The sequence below is a fragment of the Toxotes jaculatrix genome, chromosome 6 (assembly GCF_017976425.1).
Source record: "Toxotes jaculatrix isolate fToxJac2 chromosome 6, fToxJac2.pri, whole genome shotgun sequence".
Lineage (NCBI taxonomy): Eukaryota > Metazoa > Chordata > Actinopteri > Toxotidae > Toxotes > Toxotes jaculatrix.
Genome location: NC_054399.1, coordinates 9,851,435 through 9,872,386, shown reverse-complemented (window position 1 = coordinate 9,872,386; position 20,952 = coordinate 9,851,435). Strand labels below are relative to the sequence as shown.

Sequence of the window (20,952 nt, the reverse complement as noted above, 5' to 3'; positions counted from 1 at the left end):
ATATTTTTCTTTTTCTGTTTTTATTTCCAACATATTTAGCCTTTACAGTGAGTAAGATATGAGGTACTATTGGCTTGTCCCTCTGGCAGTGATGTCATTCATGGTTTGTGTAATTTCAACATTGCATGTCAGTCTAGCCAACTGCTTTTTTTGGGGGATTTTTTTTTGCTTAAGACAACATGAAAGAGCAATACTCATCAGGATGTTATTCATTCTCGAACTTTCAGGGGAGATACTGCTTTTCTCATATATTTTCTCCTTGGTTACTGAGCTGGTGGGAATTTGAGACACTATGGTCAATATTATAAGCAGTTTCAGTGTATCCCTAGACAACTTTTTTTCAGGCTGCAATGAAATATAAAATGTTTGTTCCTCTCCCAGGGATCGGTGAGACAGAGTTCATCATCTCAGTTTCGGAAAAACTCTATGCAAACAATTAATAGAGTTCCAAATCTGCCAAAGCTAATGGATAAAGAGTGTGGTTGCAATGTTATGTTGGGCAAAGGGGATAGATTCCTGTATCACAAGTATATGAAATTTTATATTGCGATATCTGTATATTCATGTTATACATTTTTATGGATACAGTACAGTCTATGGATACAGTAACTAAATAGGAATAATCCAACCAACTCAATACCTGATAAATTAAGAATCCCCACCATGATGCAATAATCATTAATGTTTCGTATTACCCCATAGATGTGGTGCTGACATAGTGGTGTAATGTATACAGAATTGTTATGGGGATACACACCATGGTATAAATGGTATAATAAAACTGATATCATCTTGTGGTATATTTCTTTATAACCCACAACACTAATTGCATTCAGCATAGCCACAATTGTGCAAATGTTTTTTTTACAAACGTGTCCGTCTTTTAGCTGCTGCTAACTTACTTTCTAACACTGAAAAGATAAGGTAGTGTGAAAAGATGGAACATAATAGACAGGGTACTTTGTCAGATATTTCAGTTCTTATCAGTACCAGGTATACCGCAGTACTCACAAGTAAGTCCATGTTGTTGACAAGGTCTAGTGGTTACACTGTTCTCTCCTTCTATAGAAGCTGACGCCAGCATGAGGAACCACTCTATATTAAGAGAGACAGAGAGAGAGAAACTCCCTGCAGTCTGCGTGGCCCTTTTGAGACTCAGTTGGCGTTGCATGTAATCGTCTCCTGATTCAACCACGTCCAGCTGCTCTTTGTGTGTTGTAGCACCTGACAATAGAGCAGATCACAGGACCTCTGCAGGGGACGAGCAGCTTCTCTGCCTCTTATCACACCCTGCCTGGCTGCCCTGCCACTGTCTTGTTGTTTAGAAGTTCACTCTCCCAGAAAAGTATTTGCATCTGTGTTTTCTGCTCTGCTCCTAACAAGAACGTGAATGAATATATTGTTGTGTTACTGTGACGAGTATCAGTGCATTCAGCAGGAGAAAAAATTACATTTAGAGATATTTTTTTTAAATGGTTTGCTGTTATAAGCTTGCTCAACATCAGTAGAATAGGAATCACTATCAAATCTGCCACAGCACCTTTTAAAAGTGAGGTATCTTTAGTCACACTATATCACACTATATCCTAAAACAGCCTTGCCTCTATTGTTGATGTCCCTTGGGGTCTTAGCTTAGAGATACGAGCTGTAATGAGTCCCTGCTGAACGCTGACATTTTCAGTCCTGGCTATGGATTTGGGGAGCTCATTAGTCAGGTGTTCTCTTACTACAAACCACCATCATGCAGGTATACAGATACCTCATCTAGGTCTGCCCTGATTAGAGAGATATGCAAGTCTTTGTTCATAAAGTATCTCATGATACATGCTATCCCTCTACAGCCTGAGGTAAACGAGTCCTAAATAGGCTAACCAAAGTGGGAAGAGACCGTAATGTAGATGACCTGGGAGTGAATTGTGAGGTTTGCTTTGTCTAATTGGAGTTCAGTCTTGGTGTGGATGAATCATGGGTGACACCATTAATATCACTCTTGTAATATGTTTCCTGTTTTTAGATGACGCTAGCTGTCTCTGGAATCAGCTATCCTTGCCATCACCTTAGCGTTTGTCGGAGGTCCTCACCAGCCAATGCCCAGGAGCCCACAGAAGAGGTATATAGGATTTCTCTTAGGATCTGTGTTCTGCGTTACTTTTCCCCTTGGGCTCTGTGTATGCATGCTGACTCATAACACATGGTATCAAACTGCATCTAATTACTTCTGTTGAAATGAAATAAGTCTGGACATTAATAAAACCAATTATGTTTACAGTGTGCTGATGTCCATATGATCAGCGACAGTGAGGGGGACGATTTTGAGGATGCGTCAGAGTTTGGTGTGGACGATTCAGAGATGTTTGGAATGGGATCCTCAAGCTGTCGGAAATCACCTATGAGTATGTACAGTGGAGCATTTTAATAATGTTTGATTTGAACTCTTAACTGTAGCTCACAAAAACAATAAAACACATATCCAAAACTTGACCATGCAGTATTTTTTTGTCAACTTACAGTGCCAGAGAATAGTGAGAACGAAGCTGATGCCTTACTGCACTTTACTGCCGAATTTTCTTCAAGGTGAGCTCTGCATCAGGCACTTCTTCTAATATTCATTTCAAGGACTTTGAAATCAGACAAGGCTGGAATATTACGATGTGTTTATGTACTGTTTGCCTTTTGTTTGTGTGTCTTTTGCTAGGTATGGAGAGACCCACCCAATGTTCTTCATTGGGTCTTTGGAAGCAGCATCTCAAGAGGCCTTCTATGGCAAAGCCAGAGATGTAAGTAAGCTATTGGACTGCAATGGTTCCCAAAATCATACAGCAATCATTTTCTTTGTCCCTTAAAACACTTTTAAACACTTTTAATTTTGACTTTGTGCAAGATCCGAGGTGCTGATCTTACCATTGCTGGCTTGTCCTTTAACACTGATGTCATTCCCGCCTTGTGTAGTCTAGTCGTTGCTTTTTTTGAGCAGTTTTCTTTGCTTAAGACAACACTGAGAAGGGACTCAGACTGAGCAGGGTATTATTCATTCTCTGTCTTTCAGGGGAGAGACTGTTTCCCAAATCTTCTTCTTCATTACTGAGCTGGTGGGAATTTAAAATGTAATCATCAGTATTATAACAAGTTTCTGTATACTTGTCTGCTCAATTTAGACTGTAATAAACTGTTGAATGGTTCTTCCTTCTTCTGAGGAACTTTAAGATGGAGTTCATTATGTTAGTTTACAGGACGTTTAAACAAGAGTAGGGTACCTTGTCAGTGATTTTGGAATCTGAAAAATCATAGCAACCAAATTCCAAACACACACAAACTGAACTGACAAAGAGGAATGAAATAAATTTAACCCGCAGGAATGTGATTGACACTGACAGTGTTTATTGGGTTGATAAAAACTGCAACCTCTTATGCAACTTTAAATTGCTTTACTCTGTAGGTGTGGTGTGCTGGCATTGATGATTTATTTAATTCAAAGTAGAAATCCTTTTTCATACAGTGTTTACTGTTATTTGTCTGCCCCCTGTGTCTTACTGTGTGGAGACGGCTTTATAGCCACATTGATATCATTTCATCAAAACCCTCATCAATTTTCACCCTGACAGCTGAGGCTTTATTTTTAGCTGTCCACTTTCCCCCCTTATTTTTCGGCTTTTGTCCTTTTAAGGATGCTTGTATCAACTGACAGCTTGTGTGGATTACAGCCTTATTAGACTATGAGGACACAGCAAGATGTTAGGGGGGTTCAGATCACCAGGCACACAGAGAAGGAGGGAGGGTGGAAAAGATGATAGTAGGGGCACAATGCAGAGAACATGGTCTGGAAGGAGAGAAGGGTGCAAAAAGAGAAAGCTTGGAGGAAGACACTGAGTGAGAAGAAAGAGAGGAATAAAAGCAAGAGAGGTTGCAGCATGAGGGTAAGGGATGTAGAGAGTGTGAAATAAACAGAGATGGAAAAAACCTAAAGAGAAGCTTGGCATCTCGCCTGCCTCCCAGCTGATCTCCTCTCCTAAGCCAACACAATATGGCCAATGTCTCCCTGGTGTTCGCACACACTGTACTGTTCCACTGAGCTCTACACAGCGCAGGGGCGAAATAGTATTCATTTTCACTGTATTTTGTTTTATTCTGGGTGAGCTTGATTTAGCCTGCCAACTGTGCCGCGGTTTGAATGGCTTTAGGGAAGCTGAATATGTGCAAAGAATATTGAATGAAAACAGAAGTTATTTGATCTGTCCTGTGTTTGTCCTGTTCTGTCGCAAGCATCCCAAACGACAGGCCAAAACATGCTGCTTTTGATGGTTTCATTACACAGTAGCATATGTGCACAATTACACTGTCCCTCCTTCCATCTATCTAGCCGTCCCATCCTTCGCTCTTTGCTTCCATTTGAAAAGGAATCTAGTTTTTGTGTCCTACTTCATTAAGGGGATATTGGAATAGGGCAGATTTGACTGAAGGGGGACTACACAGTGGGTTTATAAACAGAGGAATCAGTCTCACTCTCTCAAAGCCTGGGAGAGGCTAATCACTAAGCAAAACACTACATTTGATGAAGTGTTTCTGAAGGTGTGTGTTGGGGGACTGTTGAGATTGACTCAATCCGTCCTTAATGAAAATGCTTTGGGCTGCAGAGCTGAGCTGAGCTGAGCTGAACCCTCGTGGGGATCAGTGGTTAGTCAGAGCGTACAGAGAGATAGGCCACCCATCACTAACCACGATCCTCACTAAATCCCCATCAACGCAGTGGTTAATCACTCTAACCCCACTCGCCTCCACTCACGACTCCTCTCTCCTGTCTGCCACACACAAAGACACATCAAAATTCATAGCCTTGCTTGAGAGGGGAGTTCAGGGATTTATCACTGCCAAGTATCTGCTTTAAAACCCAGCAATAGCCTTGCCGAGTCAAGAGAAAAGAGCACCAGTGAATCAGAATGGCAAATGGCATGTAGATGTACATAGATCCATCAGGTCTACGGCTGTGGATCACAAGCAACTCTCTCATAAGTTATTGACTGCACCTGAAATGATTGCTTTCATGCATAAATAGATGCACTAAGAGTTAAATCAATGTAGAGTGGAAGTCAAAATGTAGATAACTACTGTAAGGTGAGAATATATCCTACTTTACCAACCATCAGTAGATGATCAGGAGCTTGTATAGCCAAAAGGTGCCTACTGAGCCGTAAGCATGTAATTCAAAGATGACATGTAATTTGATTAGCTTAATCAGACTTTGGAAAAAGTCTCAAATTTGATGCTGTTTCTTTTATAAAGAGTTAATGTGTTTTCAACAGTGTGAAGAGATCGTCCTGTGTGGTTGGTCATCGATCTAAAAGTGTTTTCCCACTGTGTGTGGAAGGTCATTAGATCAGTCATTTGAACTCTTCATTTTGAAGTATTTGCTTTTCCAGGCTGAGCCTACCATCTGTAGAACAATCACTATCTGGACTTCTCTGTCCTTCTATAGCTCCATATCTTAGTCTGTCTTATTCAGGGGTATTCTCTGGCCCTGTTAAACATTCTGTATATGTCATTAAAAGCCTCTTCTTGATGTGACACAAATCTCATTCCCCCAAAATGGACCCTCCGTTAAACTAAAAGCTCACTGTCGGGAAAAAGGTACCACTTACCCTCTAGAGTTCCCCTTCAAAGTCCCTCAAAGAGGCTTCATATTAAAAAAAAAATTATATGACAGTGTCACATATATATTGTTTATCTGTTTATACCAGTGCTTCATATTCCTACTGGTGGACAATTCCAGCAAAGATGGTACAACACTCAGAAAAGGTTGCATAGGATGTAGTATATGGACATATCAGCTGTACAACAGGTATTGCAATAGGAGAATAGATGTCCTCAGGGATTTTAGTTATATTAATCTTAGCTTTCCCTTCAATAAAGAGTTCCCTTCACAGCTGTGAGTGTGACTTTATGTGGAGTGACATTTTGTATTTAAGGGCTAGTGGGGAGGGATTAGTTTGGTTGCATTGTGGGATTTTCAGTGATAAGTAGTGTTTGTGCTGTGGACACTGTATTTTTTTCTGTTGTAAAAATACAACAGAAATACACTATACACTATAATGTACATACTTTACAGTTTTTACACTCAGAATTTAGATGCTCACATAAAGTGGCAAAAGTAAATATAGTTCACTGGGTAGTAAATCTGGAGCCATGTCAAATGCAGCCTCTAACACATCAAGCCTGCATAAAAAAATGTAATCTCACCTGCCCGTTCTTTGGGCTGCATTAATCCACCAGCAGAGTACAGAATTTTTTTGGAAGCATTATATAAAGATAAATATATTTTCCCTCCATTATTATGGAGAATACTTATGATTGGTCAGGTGTTGGTATCACATTTCAGGTTCAAAGCTTGAAAGGTTGTTTTGTTTTTTTAAAAGGCTAAGGCTTCACCTGATTGTTGGAGAAATAATTTCAAATTATAACTAACTATAGTAACTATATATATTAATATTATTCTAATATTGTTAAGTAATTTGAGAAAATAGCCCATCTCCTCTGGATGAGGTTGCAGTTATTATTTTTATTAATAATATTTATCTTCCTGGCTAACATCTCACACTATTGCAAAAGTGTTTTTTTCTTGTTTGTTTTTAACATTTGGTCATTACATGGAGAAGTTCTGTGATTCCTGGATATGTTTCTCCCAGTGTTATGTTCTATGTTCTCCCAGCCTCAGAGAACAGGCATTATTAGAAGCAAAAGGATATGAATCAACTTAAGAATCCATGTTTGGGACCAAATATTCAGTTCACCCCAATGAGGTTTTGTTTCGCTTGAAAAATATTATGCATTTTTTAAAAAATGTGGTGATGACTCAAAATCTATCGCAAGGCGTCTCTCTTTCCATTCTAAATGCAGGATTGATTATACAGTCAGAGGCTCAAGCTCACTCAATGTGCACACTGTTCTCCAGTGTGAAATCTTTATTCTCTTACACACACACACACACACACACAAACACACACAAAGCAAGCTTAGATTTAGGTGAACAGGTGTGAGGAAGGGCTATGGGGTCACTATCTAGCTCAGGTTGGACCTAGTAATTTAGCTGAACTGAGGGATTTGCTCCTCCCTGCTAAGACAGGCAATACAAAAGATCTGACTTGAAAGTGGAGAGGGAATAGAGGGGTATGGACAGTTTAACTAAGATGAAGGAGTTCAGTTGGCCAAAATGCCCACTTTGATTAGTCTTTACACTTGCTCTAATTGAGCATGCATGTGTGTGAGTATGAGTCCTTCACTTGTGGGTACCACTCAGTTAAGTTTGTGCATCTGTGCATGTGTGTTGGGACGTCAGTGTTTGAGTGTGTATCAGGTTTTTTTTTTTCCATGTTGTAAAACTCTCCCTCCCCTCACCCTCATTCCTCTCTCAAGACTGAATTTGCTTGTCTTCTCAGCATGAGTGTTTAATCTTTTCAGGCCGTTGAATCGGCCCAATGAATGAGTCCCCAGCTCCTTCTCTGTAGTAGCCCTGGAGATTATTCTAAAGCACTAATCGTTGAGCAAACACAGCAGTGCTCTCCCATTCCTATTCTACACAGGCCACAGTATAGCACAACTTCTTCTTTCCCTTCACATTTTACGCCCTGTGTAGATTTTTTGCTTTTTGGCGTACGTAGCCTAGATTACTGCTCCTGAGAAACAGACCCCTTGACTCCCCCTTTGCAGCCATGGTTAAAAATGAACTAAGCAGAGACTGAGAGAGTTTTTCTTATTTGTCCTTTTATAGCAAGAGAAGTGACATGTAATTTAGAGAGCATTATTTCCAACATTGTCCCCTGGAACCTTTTATGTTTGTGGGTGTGTTTGTTTTTTAATTAGATTGTCAGTAGGGAGAATCTGCCGGGCTTATATGATGGTGTCAATATCCTCGGATTTGGAGCTTCGTCAATATTGTCTGGCCCTGCCGCTACTAACCTGAACAGGCTGCTGGCATTTGGTGTAAAATAAATAGAGTGATTTGTCTGTTTTGTTTTCTCCATATCTTCGTCGCCTCCAACAGAAGTTTTATTTACACCGCTCTACATTTGATTTTGCATGGTATTTGCTTTTTTGCCAGTTGTGGCCTTGCTGTGGTCTGTAGAAGTCATGCTGGTTCTGCACCCAGTGGTCTCTCATGCCACTTTATGGTCATATAATGTGGAAATATCTCTCGAGTGATGAGATACCGGCACGTGGCTGAGAGATCTCGAACTACAGGAAAAACTGTGCACCCATCTGTTAACAGCCATCTATACCATTTACTCTACTTTTTGCTCAAACACAGAAACACCTCCCAATAAAATCAGTCTGTTGCAATGATGATGTCCTTAGAAAATCAATGGTACATTATATTTGCAACTTTTCATTTATTCTATTCTGTTCTTCTCCGCAGAGAAAGCTGCTGGCCATCTACCTCCACAATGACGACAGTGTTCTCAGCAACGTCTTCTGCTCCCAAATGATGTGTGCAGACTCCATTGTTTCCTACCTGAGCCAGAACTTCATCACATGGGCCTGGGACGTCACTAAAGAAGCTAACAAAGCCAGGTACAGTAACAAAGCCAGCCAGAGGGAGCTGTGATTTTATGTTTTGTTTTGTTTTTTTCTGGTGACCTCCTGGTCATGGAGCTGTGGAAATTTTATCAGTTATATTATGTTCCCTGATCTCTTTGTATTTTGCTGCCTTTACTCAATATTGCAGCTGTGGTATAAATTAAGACTCAACTTAGTTCAGTACCACATGGGGTGCACACAACAATAGGAACATACTAATATACTTTTGTAAGTACAGCAGTTCCTACAACTTTTGTTAACACTGTTCTAGACAGGTAATAAAACGGTAATAACGTCATATTTTAATGAAAATAATTTTCATGTTATTGTGTCAATGTTGCAACAGCTGTAGTACTGGGTGGTTTTCCATTTTGCTGACAATACAAACATTAAATATAATTTTAAGGTGCAGTCCGTGAAATACAAGTGATCAGAAAGGTTTTAAACGATTCTAGTGTAGTTATCAAATCAAATATTTAAATGTAAAATAGGAGGTGAAGATTTAAATAACTACTAATGTCCCAAATTGTAATAACACATGGATTCTGTTGTAAAGCTGAGTTTAAAGGCATTATAAACTGTGCAGATCATCAATTGGAATGATAGTCAAAACTGTAAGGCCCAGGTCATTTAAAAAAAAATTGAATTGTCCTTTAAAAATTCATTTGATTCTCTGGCCCTCTCAGAGATCCTGGCTCCAGAGTCGTACTGTGTATAGTATTGCATTTTCCCAGCTGTAAAGTTTAGCAGAGCAATAACTGCCTCTAAGCCCTGACTGCATGCTTAATCCGAATGTTTTATTTATATGTGACCTACTCTCTGGAGGAGTGGACTGTTTGCATAAATACTGATGTGTATCTAATAAAGAGGATATTAAATGTATTTCTGTAGGAGAGTAGCTTGATTGTATTCAGAGGGGTCAGACTTCAAAGGCTGCAAATTAGATCTTTGTTTTGCCCTGTCACTGTACATGAAGCTTTTAGAAAATAATCTAAAATTGCTAATGTGGACAGAAACCCATTTGACATATAAACAGCGTTTTCACATCTATTCACATTAATGTGGACATGTCCTTAATTGCTGGCATTCAACTCTTACTCCACTGCTCACACCCCGTATCTCTGTCTTCTCATTCTGTGTTCAGCTTCATTCTCTTTTTGAAGCTTGGAGGTTGCATGCTAACAAAAGGTGTTGTGTTTGCATGGTGAGGCCCCTGATTGGGCAATCTTGACTAAGCTGTCTGAATAGAGGGTCAGTGGGAGATGAAGGACTCCCTTGGAGTCCAAACATCTCCTGGTCCTAGTGTAGCTCTAGCAGCCTGTGTTGGTAATTGACGGGTCTGTGCAATACCTGTTTATTACACCGATCGTGGTCCTAGGATGCATATCTTCCACTGCACTGTAGATTTGTATCGAAAATATGGGAAATGAATTTAAAAATAAATCTTATCTGACAATTTGTTCCAGACAGCTAGGTCCCCTGTAGGTTCATGTGTTGAGCAGTGGAGACGTAGAGATAAAGTTGGACCTGCTGAGGGTTTGATTAGGTTTGCTCATTACACTGTGCCCTGGCACGCACAGTTCTCTCCTTCTTCCTCACATTTTTCTGCTACATTTTTTCATTCTCCTCATCTCTTTCCCATTTTTTCCTTTATTTTCCTTCCCTTTATCCCACTACCTCAACTCTTTCCCTCTCCCCAGAACCTCCAGACTTAAGCCTGCCCTCTGGTAGGAGCCATTTAAGAAAGACTCGCACCTTGACCTCACCCCTCCATTATTTCTTTTAAGGAAATTCCCTCCTTCCTTCATTCCACTCTCCTTTCTCTCCCATTGGCCTCCTTTGCTTTTTGCCCCAGCTGAGCCTTTTTATTGCACATTAAAAGGCAGGCAACATCTGGAGCTTTTCATCACACACAGCTAGTCACAGCTTTGCTGCTAACGCATGCATGCACATGTACGCACCGGCTCACTCACACATACACTGCGTCTCGGCATTCTCACGCTCTCTGGTTGATCCAGAGTGACTGGTGATTGGCATCAATCATACAGGCTGTTAGAAAGGTATCCTGAGTGTGTGTGTGTTTGATGAACCTGCTGATATTGGAATGTGCCTGTTGCTTTTCTCTCTCTATTCTCACAGGCCTCCCAGTTAAATGATTAATTATGCATAAATGCAGTTCTGCTGATTGGATGTCAGTGTAATTGTCACCCATGGGAAATGAATCTGATTTATCATACAGGCTCTGTACTGTCGTCGCACATGGCAAATATTGAAACTATAAACGTGTTAAAAGTAGATCATTTTATCAGTGTGTGTCATACTTCTTCAAACCTATTACGGATTTTATTCCATGTTAACATATCTGTGCAATCACTTAAAATGAACTGAAGTCCCTGTATTTTTATGCTAATTCTTCATTAAAGATTTGGACAGTCAACAGTATACAAGGGTCTCACACTAAAAAGAATACCTGTACAATAGCCCTGAACTACAGATATTCATGTTATTTTTAATGACCTTTAAGTGTAAATTGGTGTCTTAACCTCTTAGAGCAGGGACACATTCGACATGCAAACCCGTTCTGTACGCTTGACTTCTCTTCTTGATATTCTCCAATCTGAAAACATAACTGGTTTAGAGAGAGAACAAAATGTCATTTTCATATCAAAACATGCCCACGTTCGCTCTGAAACAAAGTGTGTATGACACAGTGAGCCATCGGAGCATCCGGTTCCCATACTTACTCCCATACAGGTGGCTTGTAAAAATATTCCCTGCAGTGCTACTGTACTAGCTGGACTCATCAGCTGCTCAGTCAAGCAGCTGTCAGGTCTAACCAGTCTACTCACATCCTCACGCACCACCTTGATGTGAAGAAATGCGATGTGACAGTCCAGGGAAACATTAACTGTTTTAGCTATCTGGATGTGCAGTGAGTGATGGAGATGGGACGCTTGACAAATTAGAAGCTGTCAGTCACATTAACCACTGAAGCAGAGCCTTTAACTCACATTAGTTGCAAGTTCCATGCAGGTGTTTCCTCTGCATTTAGGTTTTTAAAGGCCGCAGGTCTGCTATGGACCAGGCTACATTCTTTACCGTGTTATGTTATGGCTGGATGAGACTGTGATGAACTGTTCACCTCAGCTCCTGGAGCAGATTGGCTTCCTCCTGCCCTCCGTTTTGTGACCATGCTTGTTCTATAGGTGAATTCATAAGTGTTTCATATACTGATTACATTTCTCTCATTCTGAGTGAAGATGGATGTGTAGTAGTTCCAGGCTGAGTTTCTAGGTTGAGGAATTTTTAATGTTGTGGTGATGATTTTTACTGTGGTGGACTGACTTCATTAGTTTTGAGATAGAAACCAAAGCAGGTTGGCTTGTGCTTAATGGGAGATTTAAGATTGGGTTACCCTTCAAGTTGGTGTCCATTGTTCCCTGGCCTTTCATTACAGGTTAGAGTTTCCCTGTGGGCTATTGTTATGGTCTGCCTGGGTCGAGGTCTGAACAGAGACAAATGTCAGGACAGAATGATCACTAGGATTTAGGGTACCCAACTTTTTATTGCAAGAGTTGGGTCACTCAGAGTTCAACATTGAGAAAAGTTTGGTTTGAATCATATTCTGACTGCATCTTAAATTCTGTCCGACTTTGAGCTCAGGTGCTGTAGCCTTCCCATTTCTTGCTGATCTTTCATTCTACAATCCATATTTTTTGCATGTGCTCTTATAATTATTACTTTAAAACGTACTGCAATGAGCTCAAATACTCAATTTTGAGTAGTTCACAGTTTGAAAAGTCTGCAAGTAGCTCCTGCAGCTTTGGCTTCATGTTTTAATGAGTTACACCCCCTCTCAGACAGCGTCCCTTCCATCTATCTTCTTCCTCTGACCCGCTGTCCCTCCATCCATTCCATTACTTCTCTATTTTACCAGCCAGTTATTAAAGTAGATCTTATTAAAAGGCGGGAGAAAAAACTAATCTATATTTGCATTCAGTCTATAGCAATTCATTAATATTATGACATTTACAGGGAGCTTGGCGGGGCCCCAGCTGCCTGCTACCCTTTTCCCTCTCTGAAATGTTAATTTAAAAAGTTCTGTCTTTGTAATGGAATAAGAAATCCTCTCTTGCCCTATCAATTCTGGGTGTCTGGTGAGGAATACTAATTCATCTACGGTTCCAATTGAGATAGCATGTCACTCTGATAGAATAAGAAAATGCAGAATTGGTTTTAAAGTCCTTAATGGCACGAGTTGTGTGTATTTCTCTTTTCTGCTGCAGTCGGAAAAGCTGGAGCATACAGCTTAATTTCCATGTGGTGTAAAAATGTTTGTGTTTTTGCACGTGTGGACATATGCTTGTATGTATGTGTGTATTTATTTGTCTCTAAGCATTTTTTTTTCAAATTTCAGGCTGTGAAATTTCCAAGAAAAATGTTCAAGTGAATTAAGTAGAATAATTTGAAATTTGAAGTGAATTTATTCCTTTTGTCTTCCAGACTACTCACCATGTGTACGAGGCACTTTGGCAGTGTGGTGACACAAACTATACGGACATACAAGACAGACCAGTTCCCCCTGCTCCTTATAGTCATGGGCAAACGCACATCCAACGAAGTTCTAAACGTTATTCAAGGTAATTCCTACTTTATTAATAGCATGACTAAGCATAATATTTATAGACCTGTAATTAATATAAAAATGATTCAGTTACACAATGTCGATTTTGATTGTTTGATTATTTTTCACCTTCAGGCAATACGACAGTGGACGAGCTGATGATGAGGTTAATGGGAGCAATGGAGATCTTTACAGCACAACAGCAAGAGGACATCAAGGATGAGGTAAGGTTTGAACACAATCAGGAAGCCTGTAACAGCAGCCTAACACAAATGTGAAGCTCTAATTCTTAAAGATATAGAAAAAAATGTACACACACTGCGTTAGGATAGGTTTTGTTTTGGACCCATGAAAACCTCTAGTAACAACTCAAACTATCTTTGACTGTATGATTGCAGCTACATACGGTGGCTTTAGCTGAGCCAGTCCTTTACAACATGTTGGGACAGATCAGACTGTATTGTTAAACTGTGGCATACCTGTAATGACAAGCAGAGAATACCTACCTATTTCACCTCATTCCCATTTAGTTGTAGTTCACTGTGCCAACTATAGTCTTTGTTCTTTGAATAGGTACAGGACTGAGACTTGTCTTCTATTCACTGCACTGTGTCTGTCGACTGCCTCTTTTACTCCAGTAGAAGGTGGACAAACACCACTGAAGGATACACTCCATACAAAAAACTGAGGGAAGATTGGTGATAGTCTTTTGTGTCAGAGACAGGAGTCTGGGACTATATGACCAGTAGAGAAAGACTTTCACCTGACTGTCTTGTCCACTTACTGATATGTTTACTCAGTGACATCAACCAGGGGAATGAATGACACACGGTGTGCTTGTCCAGGTTTTCCATCTACAGGGTATTCACTAGTTTTATTAGAATTTACCACAATATAGAACGTGTCTCCACAAACTAAGAATCATGTTTTTTAATATATAGATTCATGTTGTTAAGTTAGATTTGTTATCATTAATAAGACCTTTCCACATATCACACATACATATGTTTTGGTCGGTGCAGTGTGTCAGTTGTGAAATCCTTTGTCATAGTCTCTTGTATTCCCACACTCTCTCTGACATTGTTGTGCCTCATTTTTGACTACTGTATCTATAGAGGACAGATGTCACATCACATTAAGGGTTTTACAGTCAGTCAACCAAACAGCCTCTCTAACAATGCTAATGTGAGAGTCATAGCATCTCAGTTATGGGAACATTGGTTAAGCAATGGATCTTGTCACACACACACCCTGAGGGTTAGACTTCCTCAGGTGGGTTACTCACTGTTGAATGACAGCCATTCACTCAACCTCATCCTCAGTGCTGTTATTATTGCTACAATTCTCTGGCTTCATTTTAGATTTGCCACTCTTGTCACACTTCACATAATCATTAATGACAAGAAGAGACAAATATTCAGAGTATGCACACGTGTCAGATCCAACCGTGAATCATGACATTGAGTCTACGTTTATACTTAAGGCTGAGTATCATCTGTGTGTGTGTGTGTTTTGTTTTTTTGTTTTTTTTGTTTCCAAACGATACCTCAGTTTTGGTACAGATATCAAGATTATGCTTTTTTGATACAAGCTAGTTTTTCTACAAAGCCTCTTTTTTTCATTTGGTACATTCTCAAAACAAGCTGCCATTCCAGAACAATGCCTAAATTAAACACTCTAAAACATTTGGTAACATTTAGATTTAAATCAGTGGCTGAAATTCAGCAGACATTTTGCAGCTTTTGCCACTTCACAGTTCTCAAATGTGCTATGGACGCATATCACTTGAAACCAAAAGTGCTGACATTCAGTACCCAGCCCTGTTCACTAATTTAGTTCACTACCTTGCAGTCTATATTGACCTTATTATGTAGTATTTTTAAATATGGACGCTATATTTTGTAGTTGTTTTGATACAGTGTCACAGGGTTTAGACAAAACATGAATTGAGTCCTCCATAGTTTGCTTAATGCTAAATAAAATACAACTAAACTTGTTTTTAAAATGATTGTTCTCTTTTCTTACAAGCTAAGTTGCTTTTTGTGCTTAAAGAGCACCAGACAATTATATTTCTCTTACTTTCTTTTTATGACCTCTGCACAAAATAATTGAATTTTGTTCGTGCATTATTGTCACTTCTTTTTACAATCATTGCAACAACCAGCTTGAGATCTCAGAGAAATAAGAAATCAGATTTGTCACGGCATAAGAGTGCAATAAAGCTGTTCTAAAATGTTATTAAACTGTGAAAATTGCCCAGGCATTACAGGCCAGAAAGAAATAGCTTGAGAAAATGTCTCAAAAAGTGATGATGAAAGCATAATGCTCAGTGTGATTATTCATGATTAGTACCAATAACCACAGGATTTTAATATATCCTGTATCTGACAGGACCTGTCAGATACAGGATATACAGTGTGAACTCAACCTTGATGCTGCACTAACTAATCCCATCTTCACTGTAGCAGCTCTCAGGCGATGGTGAATTTCCTTCTTCCCAGGGTCCCTTCCCTCTTTCTTCTTTCCCTTCTCCTTTTTTCCACCTCGCCTCTCCAAAGGCAAACTCAGACATGAAACACAGACACCTACCCAACCCAGACATTCCACTTTGACAGTGACTTTTGTGTCTGTCTGGAATTGGAGCAGCTGGACAGCCGCATTGTGACTTCAACCAACCTTACTGACTCGCCAGTCATTCCTATGGTTGTCTGTGTTTTAGCTTAGCACTTAGTAACCGACTGACTACTCACTGCAGGTTTTGTGGTGTGCGTCTGTCAGCATCGCGGGCCATTTTCAGGTCATTTGACATGCACTTCATGTGAAGAACTGCCAAAACTAACCAGTGTTCATTTTTGTGGATAAACAGATGGTTTGACCAAAATACCGTATATGAGAAACAGCATAGTTTTGGGGTCAGTATCTTGGTCAACGGCACCAGACATACATATCCCATGATCAGGGAGCATACACGGTTCACAGAAAGGAACACTTAGGTTTAATCCTGGATCTTCTGGCTGTGAAATGGCAGTGAGCCAGTGAGCCATAGTGGTGCCCAAAAAAATTAATAATATATATAATTTTCCACAGTTAAAATGGCCACATGCTTCCTAAATTAAACAGCAAATTAAAAACAGATTTTTGCAACTCTTTCCCTGATTTGTCATTTGTGAAGAAACATTAAATGTGTGACAGCTTGAAGTTCTGACTTCTGACCTTTGAAATAAGAGCATATCATTACCATTAGAAGACAGCACATGTCTTGCCAACTTGATCAGTAGCCAAGATATAGACATGGAAAATCTGTTTCTTTTTGCCTCCAAAGATAAGGTCTTTAAAATCACACTGAGCAGATACATGGTAGATTAACATTCTGCTTCATGCCTCTTGTGCACATAGGGCATTCAAAGCAGATGGTGCATTTGAAAACATATTACAACAGTGCAAAATGAGTATCAAACATGAACTACTGTGCAACTTGTTTGCGTGACTCAGGGCCAGTCTATTGAAGGTCGCCACTTTTGATGCTTTTGTCCCTGTCTACCATTCTTTTACAGTTTCCTTTCAATGTTCATCTATTATGCGGGCCAAAAGCACAAATGTATCCTTTGCATTTTCTGATTGAATGCAACAATACACACTGTCCTTTTGCTCAGCCACTGCTTAGCTGCACAGTAGTTCTCCGATCATCACAATAAGCTTACTTTGCCATATCCGGGCTGGCACACAGCATGGGCCTTCAGAAAATAGAAAACTAATGGCTGTGCGCTATTAACACAATGGGCACTCGTATTTAGTCCCAGTCTTTTTAAAACACTTTGTAGCCACAGCAGGTAGAAAGAAAAAAGGCCGCCTGTCCCCTTCCCTCTGTACAAACAGGAAGAGAGAGGCAGAGTGAATGAAAGAGAAAAGGACGGTGAAACTGAGATGAGGAAACATAAAAGAGGCTCAGGGTCTAGTAAATGACAGCCCAGTAACAATGAATTCCCCTCTGGTGCTACTCTTTCATACCTGATGTTTGTACGTAACCACACTTGACATGCTGCATTTTCCTTTGCGTGGTTCTTTTTGGCTCCCACGCCCGCCACTTCAGCTTAGATGTTTTGCCCCTGTGTACCCTTTATTATCTTGTTAGTTAATGGGCCCCACTTTCTTTTTCTCTCCCTCCACCCAGGACGAACGTGAAGCAAGAGAGATGGTGAAGAGAGAACAGGACGAGGCCTACCGTCTGTCTTTAGAGGCTGACCGTAAAAAGGTACTTTAAACAATAAAACAAGCTGTCTTCCTGTACATTTCTTATTACTTTTTTTTTCATACATTTCCATCAGCTCCTGGTGATGTTTTCTAAAGTAAAACCAAAAGTATGAAACATCTACTCTCACTCTGTCACAGTGCTCAGAGTTAGCTGTTTTATATTAGACAGTATATGTACATCATCTGTATTTAGGGTTTAACCACATAAGCAAAAGCTAAGTACACTTTTACTGTAATTCTAGGTTCTTTTAACATCTTTAAGCATCTAGCTCTGCATAGGAATGGTTGCTTGCGGCTGTAGTGCTTTTTTATTTAATGCCAGTGAGTACCAAAAACATAGTGATGAAATGACCATAATCTAGTGTACCTACAAAGCAGTCCATTTTAGCTTTAAGTTGCAGTTGTTCTGATACAGTCAAAATGGAGAAGCGGTTTGAATCACAGCCTTGATAATTAGCTAGTAGTGAATTCGTACTGAGTTAAGTGAGTCATCAGCGTACTCTAGATTTAAACACTTCAATGCTTAGAAGGTCAGATTGATCACTAACATAATGTCCACAACAGGTCCTCAAAGCAAAATGACAGCTAGTGGTCGACACACTAACAACACACCAACAAGAACTGCATGCCACACTGTTCGATTTTGCTTCTGCTGTTATATCCCAGTTGATTAAATTACTGTCTGTCATTTTTTAGAGAGAAGCCCAAGAGAGAGAAGAGGCTGAGCAAGTTCGCCTGGAACAGATGAGAAAGGAGCAGGAGGAGGAGAAGGAGGTGAGAAGACAGCTATACACACTCACACACAGTTAAATTATGCAAATATCTCAAATTAATATTCCATCGTTATCAGTGTAAGGCTGTAGAGTGATATGTTTTGCCAGCGCACAGTGACCATGCCATTGTAGTGTTGTTTTTTTTTTGTTTTTTTAAAAAAAAATATATCTATCTATCTTGCTCTCGCTTCACAATGGGTCAATTAGATTGTGGTTTTGGCAAAGCTTGCCAGTCAGTGAAGCGTGTGTGGCGTGGGAGAACAGGCATACAACCATTTCAGAAGAAAGGAATATCCTAATTACAGTGAGGCCCATCCCTGTCAATGTCACCTTACATACACACAGTTATTGTTCTATTTAACTGCTCCACATAGGTATAGCACACAGCCTCATATAGAGACCTCACTTAACAAAAGACTCAGTCAATTCATGTACTCAGGCTTGTGCACAAATACACACACACACACACACACACACACAGGCAGACACACTGACACACTGTCACGCATGCAGGAAAGACAATAATTGTCTGTGAGGACGGCACCAATGTTGTAATACAGTCTATAGTTATACAGTGTAGTCCTCGCCGATTGTTGTTTACTCACCAGCAGAGCGCCTCAGGGCACGGAGAGGTATAGGGTGACCCGGCTCGCTCAGGTGATTTGTCACTTAAGCTAAACAGACAACAACAAAAGAGCCCCGCACCGGGCCTTCTTAATTATATCACTGTAGTCCACTGACCAAACTGTGCCTCGCTTGTGTGTGTGTTTTAAACAACAATGGCCACCATGGCCTTGTGTTTCCTACTTATATCAGTTTTCTCTGCCCAAGCACCATGGTTTCTATGGCGTCTCCTGTGCTTACACACTAGTAGTGCTACAGTCTTGATGTTCATAAACACAGCACAATGGCAAGTTGAGTCTTTCAAACTCCTGTTAAAGACTTGAAATGGGACGTGGGGGCAACTTCTTCTGTGTGCACAAGTACTACACGTATACTTCACTTTTAGTTCTAGTGAGCTTGGCTCCACAGGTACACTGACAGACAAGTATATAAAAAATTAAGGAAAAACATTTAAGCAGTTCCAGTTTGATAGTGCTGGTAATTGGTATTGTGCTTATGCATTTCATTCTTTAATGATTTGCTTATTTTTTTTTACTCTCTTTTCTCAAGGAGTCTTTGCAAAATACAAACATTATAATTTATGGAAGAAAACAGAAAACTTGACAGTTGATATTTACTGCTTGAATCTGACACTGATCATTGTTTACACTAGGTGAAGTAGGAGAAACCTAATAACGTATTTGAAAAATCTTCTCTAAGTTACATATTTTTGTTCATGTGTTATTACAAATGCAGCTCTTCATCTAAACTGCTCACTCAGGCTACTGCTTCTTTTGTTATTCCTCCCTTACAACATGATCCTTTGCAATACTGAGTGGCTGATTTTTGTCCATGGAGTTATTGTGTGTAGACTGCGGTTACAGACAGATACATTTATACGCCACAGACATTTTGTTGCCTTAATTCGTTGTTGTACCACAACAGTAGCAAATTTTTTAGTATCCAAACATTGCGCTGTCATTGAACTCTAAAGCTGAAAAGTTCAAAAACCCCACAATGTAGCCGTTTTGATCTTTTTTTTTTTGTTTTGTTTTTGTTTACAGTTTTTAGTTGAGCCTTATGAGGCAGTAGCCTGGTAGTGTATCTGTCAGAAACTGCAGACACAACAAAAACATCAGTTGCCACCTGAGAGTAGACAATGCTGAAGGGAATGCTTTTTCTGTGATTTTGTGCCAGAGTTGAAGGGGGCGGTGTTAGTATGTGTTTAATATGCCTGTGTGGGTTGACATTACTATTTACCTCCTTCAGGGGGTCTTAGCATACAGTTGTGAGGCTGTCAGGTGCAGCCCCCCCCCCCCCCCCCACCCACCTGTCATCTGTTTGCTTTCTGTGGTTAGCGGAGTGGAGCTGGAGAGGCAGATAAATGGATGGATAGATGGTTCTGATTGTTTGTGTGGAGCAGTCGGGGCCCAAGGCTCTGTGCCCTGACGCGTGTCCTGTGGTTTCTTCAGGGACGCTACCTCTCACTTGTGTGGGTGTTTATGCTTGTGTCTGTGGTTGACTGTACTGTCTGCATTTATATGTCCACCACACACACACACACACACACACTCACTCCTGTATGTTATTTGTGTGTGTGTGTGTGTTAGTTTGTCCCTAGGGGCCACTTTAACTCAGTCAGCATCAGCTCTTATACCTGTGGGAGCTGATGGCGGAGTGGCACGTGCCCTACCCTGCCCACCCAACACCAGAAGCTGCTAATGAGCTACTGTTGTACACTCTTATGAAATATAATTGCATTATGGTGTGTAAATAAAGCCAGGGCGTGTTGTCACAGCATATGCTCCCCGGCTGGCCAAACAGGAACAACAAGCTGGGGGAGGAGGAGGTGGGGGACAGGAGCAGAAAGAAGAGGAAGGCTTGAGGGAGTGGCTGAAGCTCGGTTTTTAGAACACAGGAGAGCTGATTAGCTTTGCTGTGCAGGGTGGCAGCTGATGGCTGTCTTTGTACTAGATACTCCACCGTTACTCAAATTTAGTGTCCATACAGTAAGATATTAATGAGAGATATGATACAAGACTTAAAACTGCCTGTGGTAGACACTAAGATAATCAACATTCTCTGTCACAGATTGCCCTATCAGGGTGGTGAGCAACAGTAAGACAGCATGAAAGA

The 20,952-nt window shown here is 40.3% G+C and overlaps 1 protein-coding gene across 1 annotated transcript in view; it reads left to right on the top strand.

The window, feature by feature from the left end:
• Nucleotides 1-20,952, top strand: part of faf1 (Fas (TNFRSF6) associated factor 1) — a 57,422-nt gene that overhangs the window by 27,250 nt on the left and 9,220 nt on the right. Inside the window, exons 9-17 of the mRNA XM_041041007.1 lie at nt 2,015-2,110; nt 2,270-2,393; nt 2,511-2,574; nt 2,696-2,777; nt 8,405-8,559; nt 13,069-13,205; nt 13,325-13,413; nt 17,361-17,441; nt 18,137-18,214. Of these exons, the coding sequence (XP_040896941.1) occupies nt 2,015-2,110; nt 2,270-2,393; nt 2,511-2,574; nt 2,696-2,777; nt 8,405-8,559; nt 13,069-13,205; nt 13,325-13,413; nt 17,361-17,441; nt 18,137-18,214 (906 nt within the window). The remainder of the gene's footprint in view (nt 1-2,014; nt 2,111-2,269; nt 2,394-2,510; nt 2,575-2,695; nt 2,778-8,404; nt 8,560-13,068; nt 13,206-13,324; nt 13,414-17,360; nt 17,442-18,136; nt 18,215-20,952) is intronic.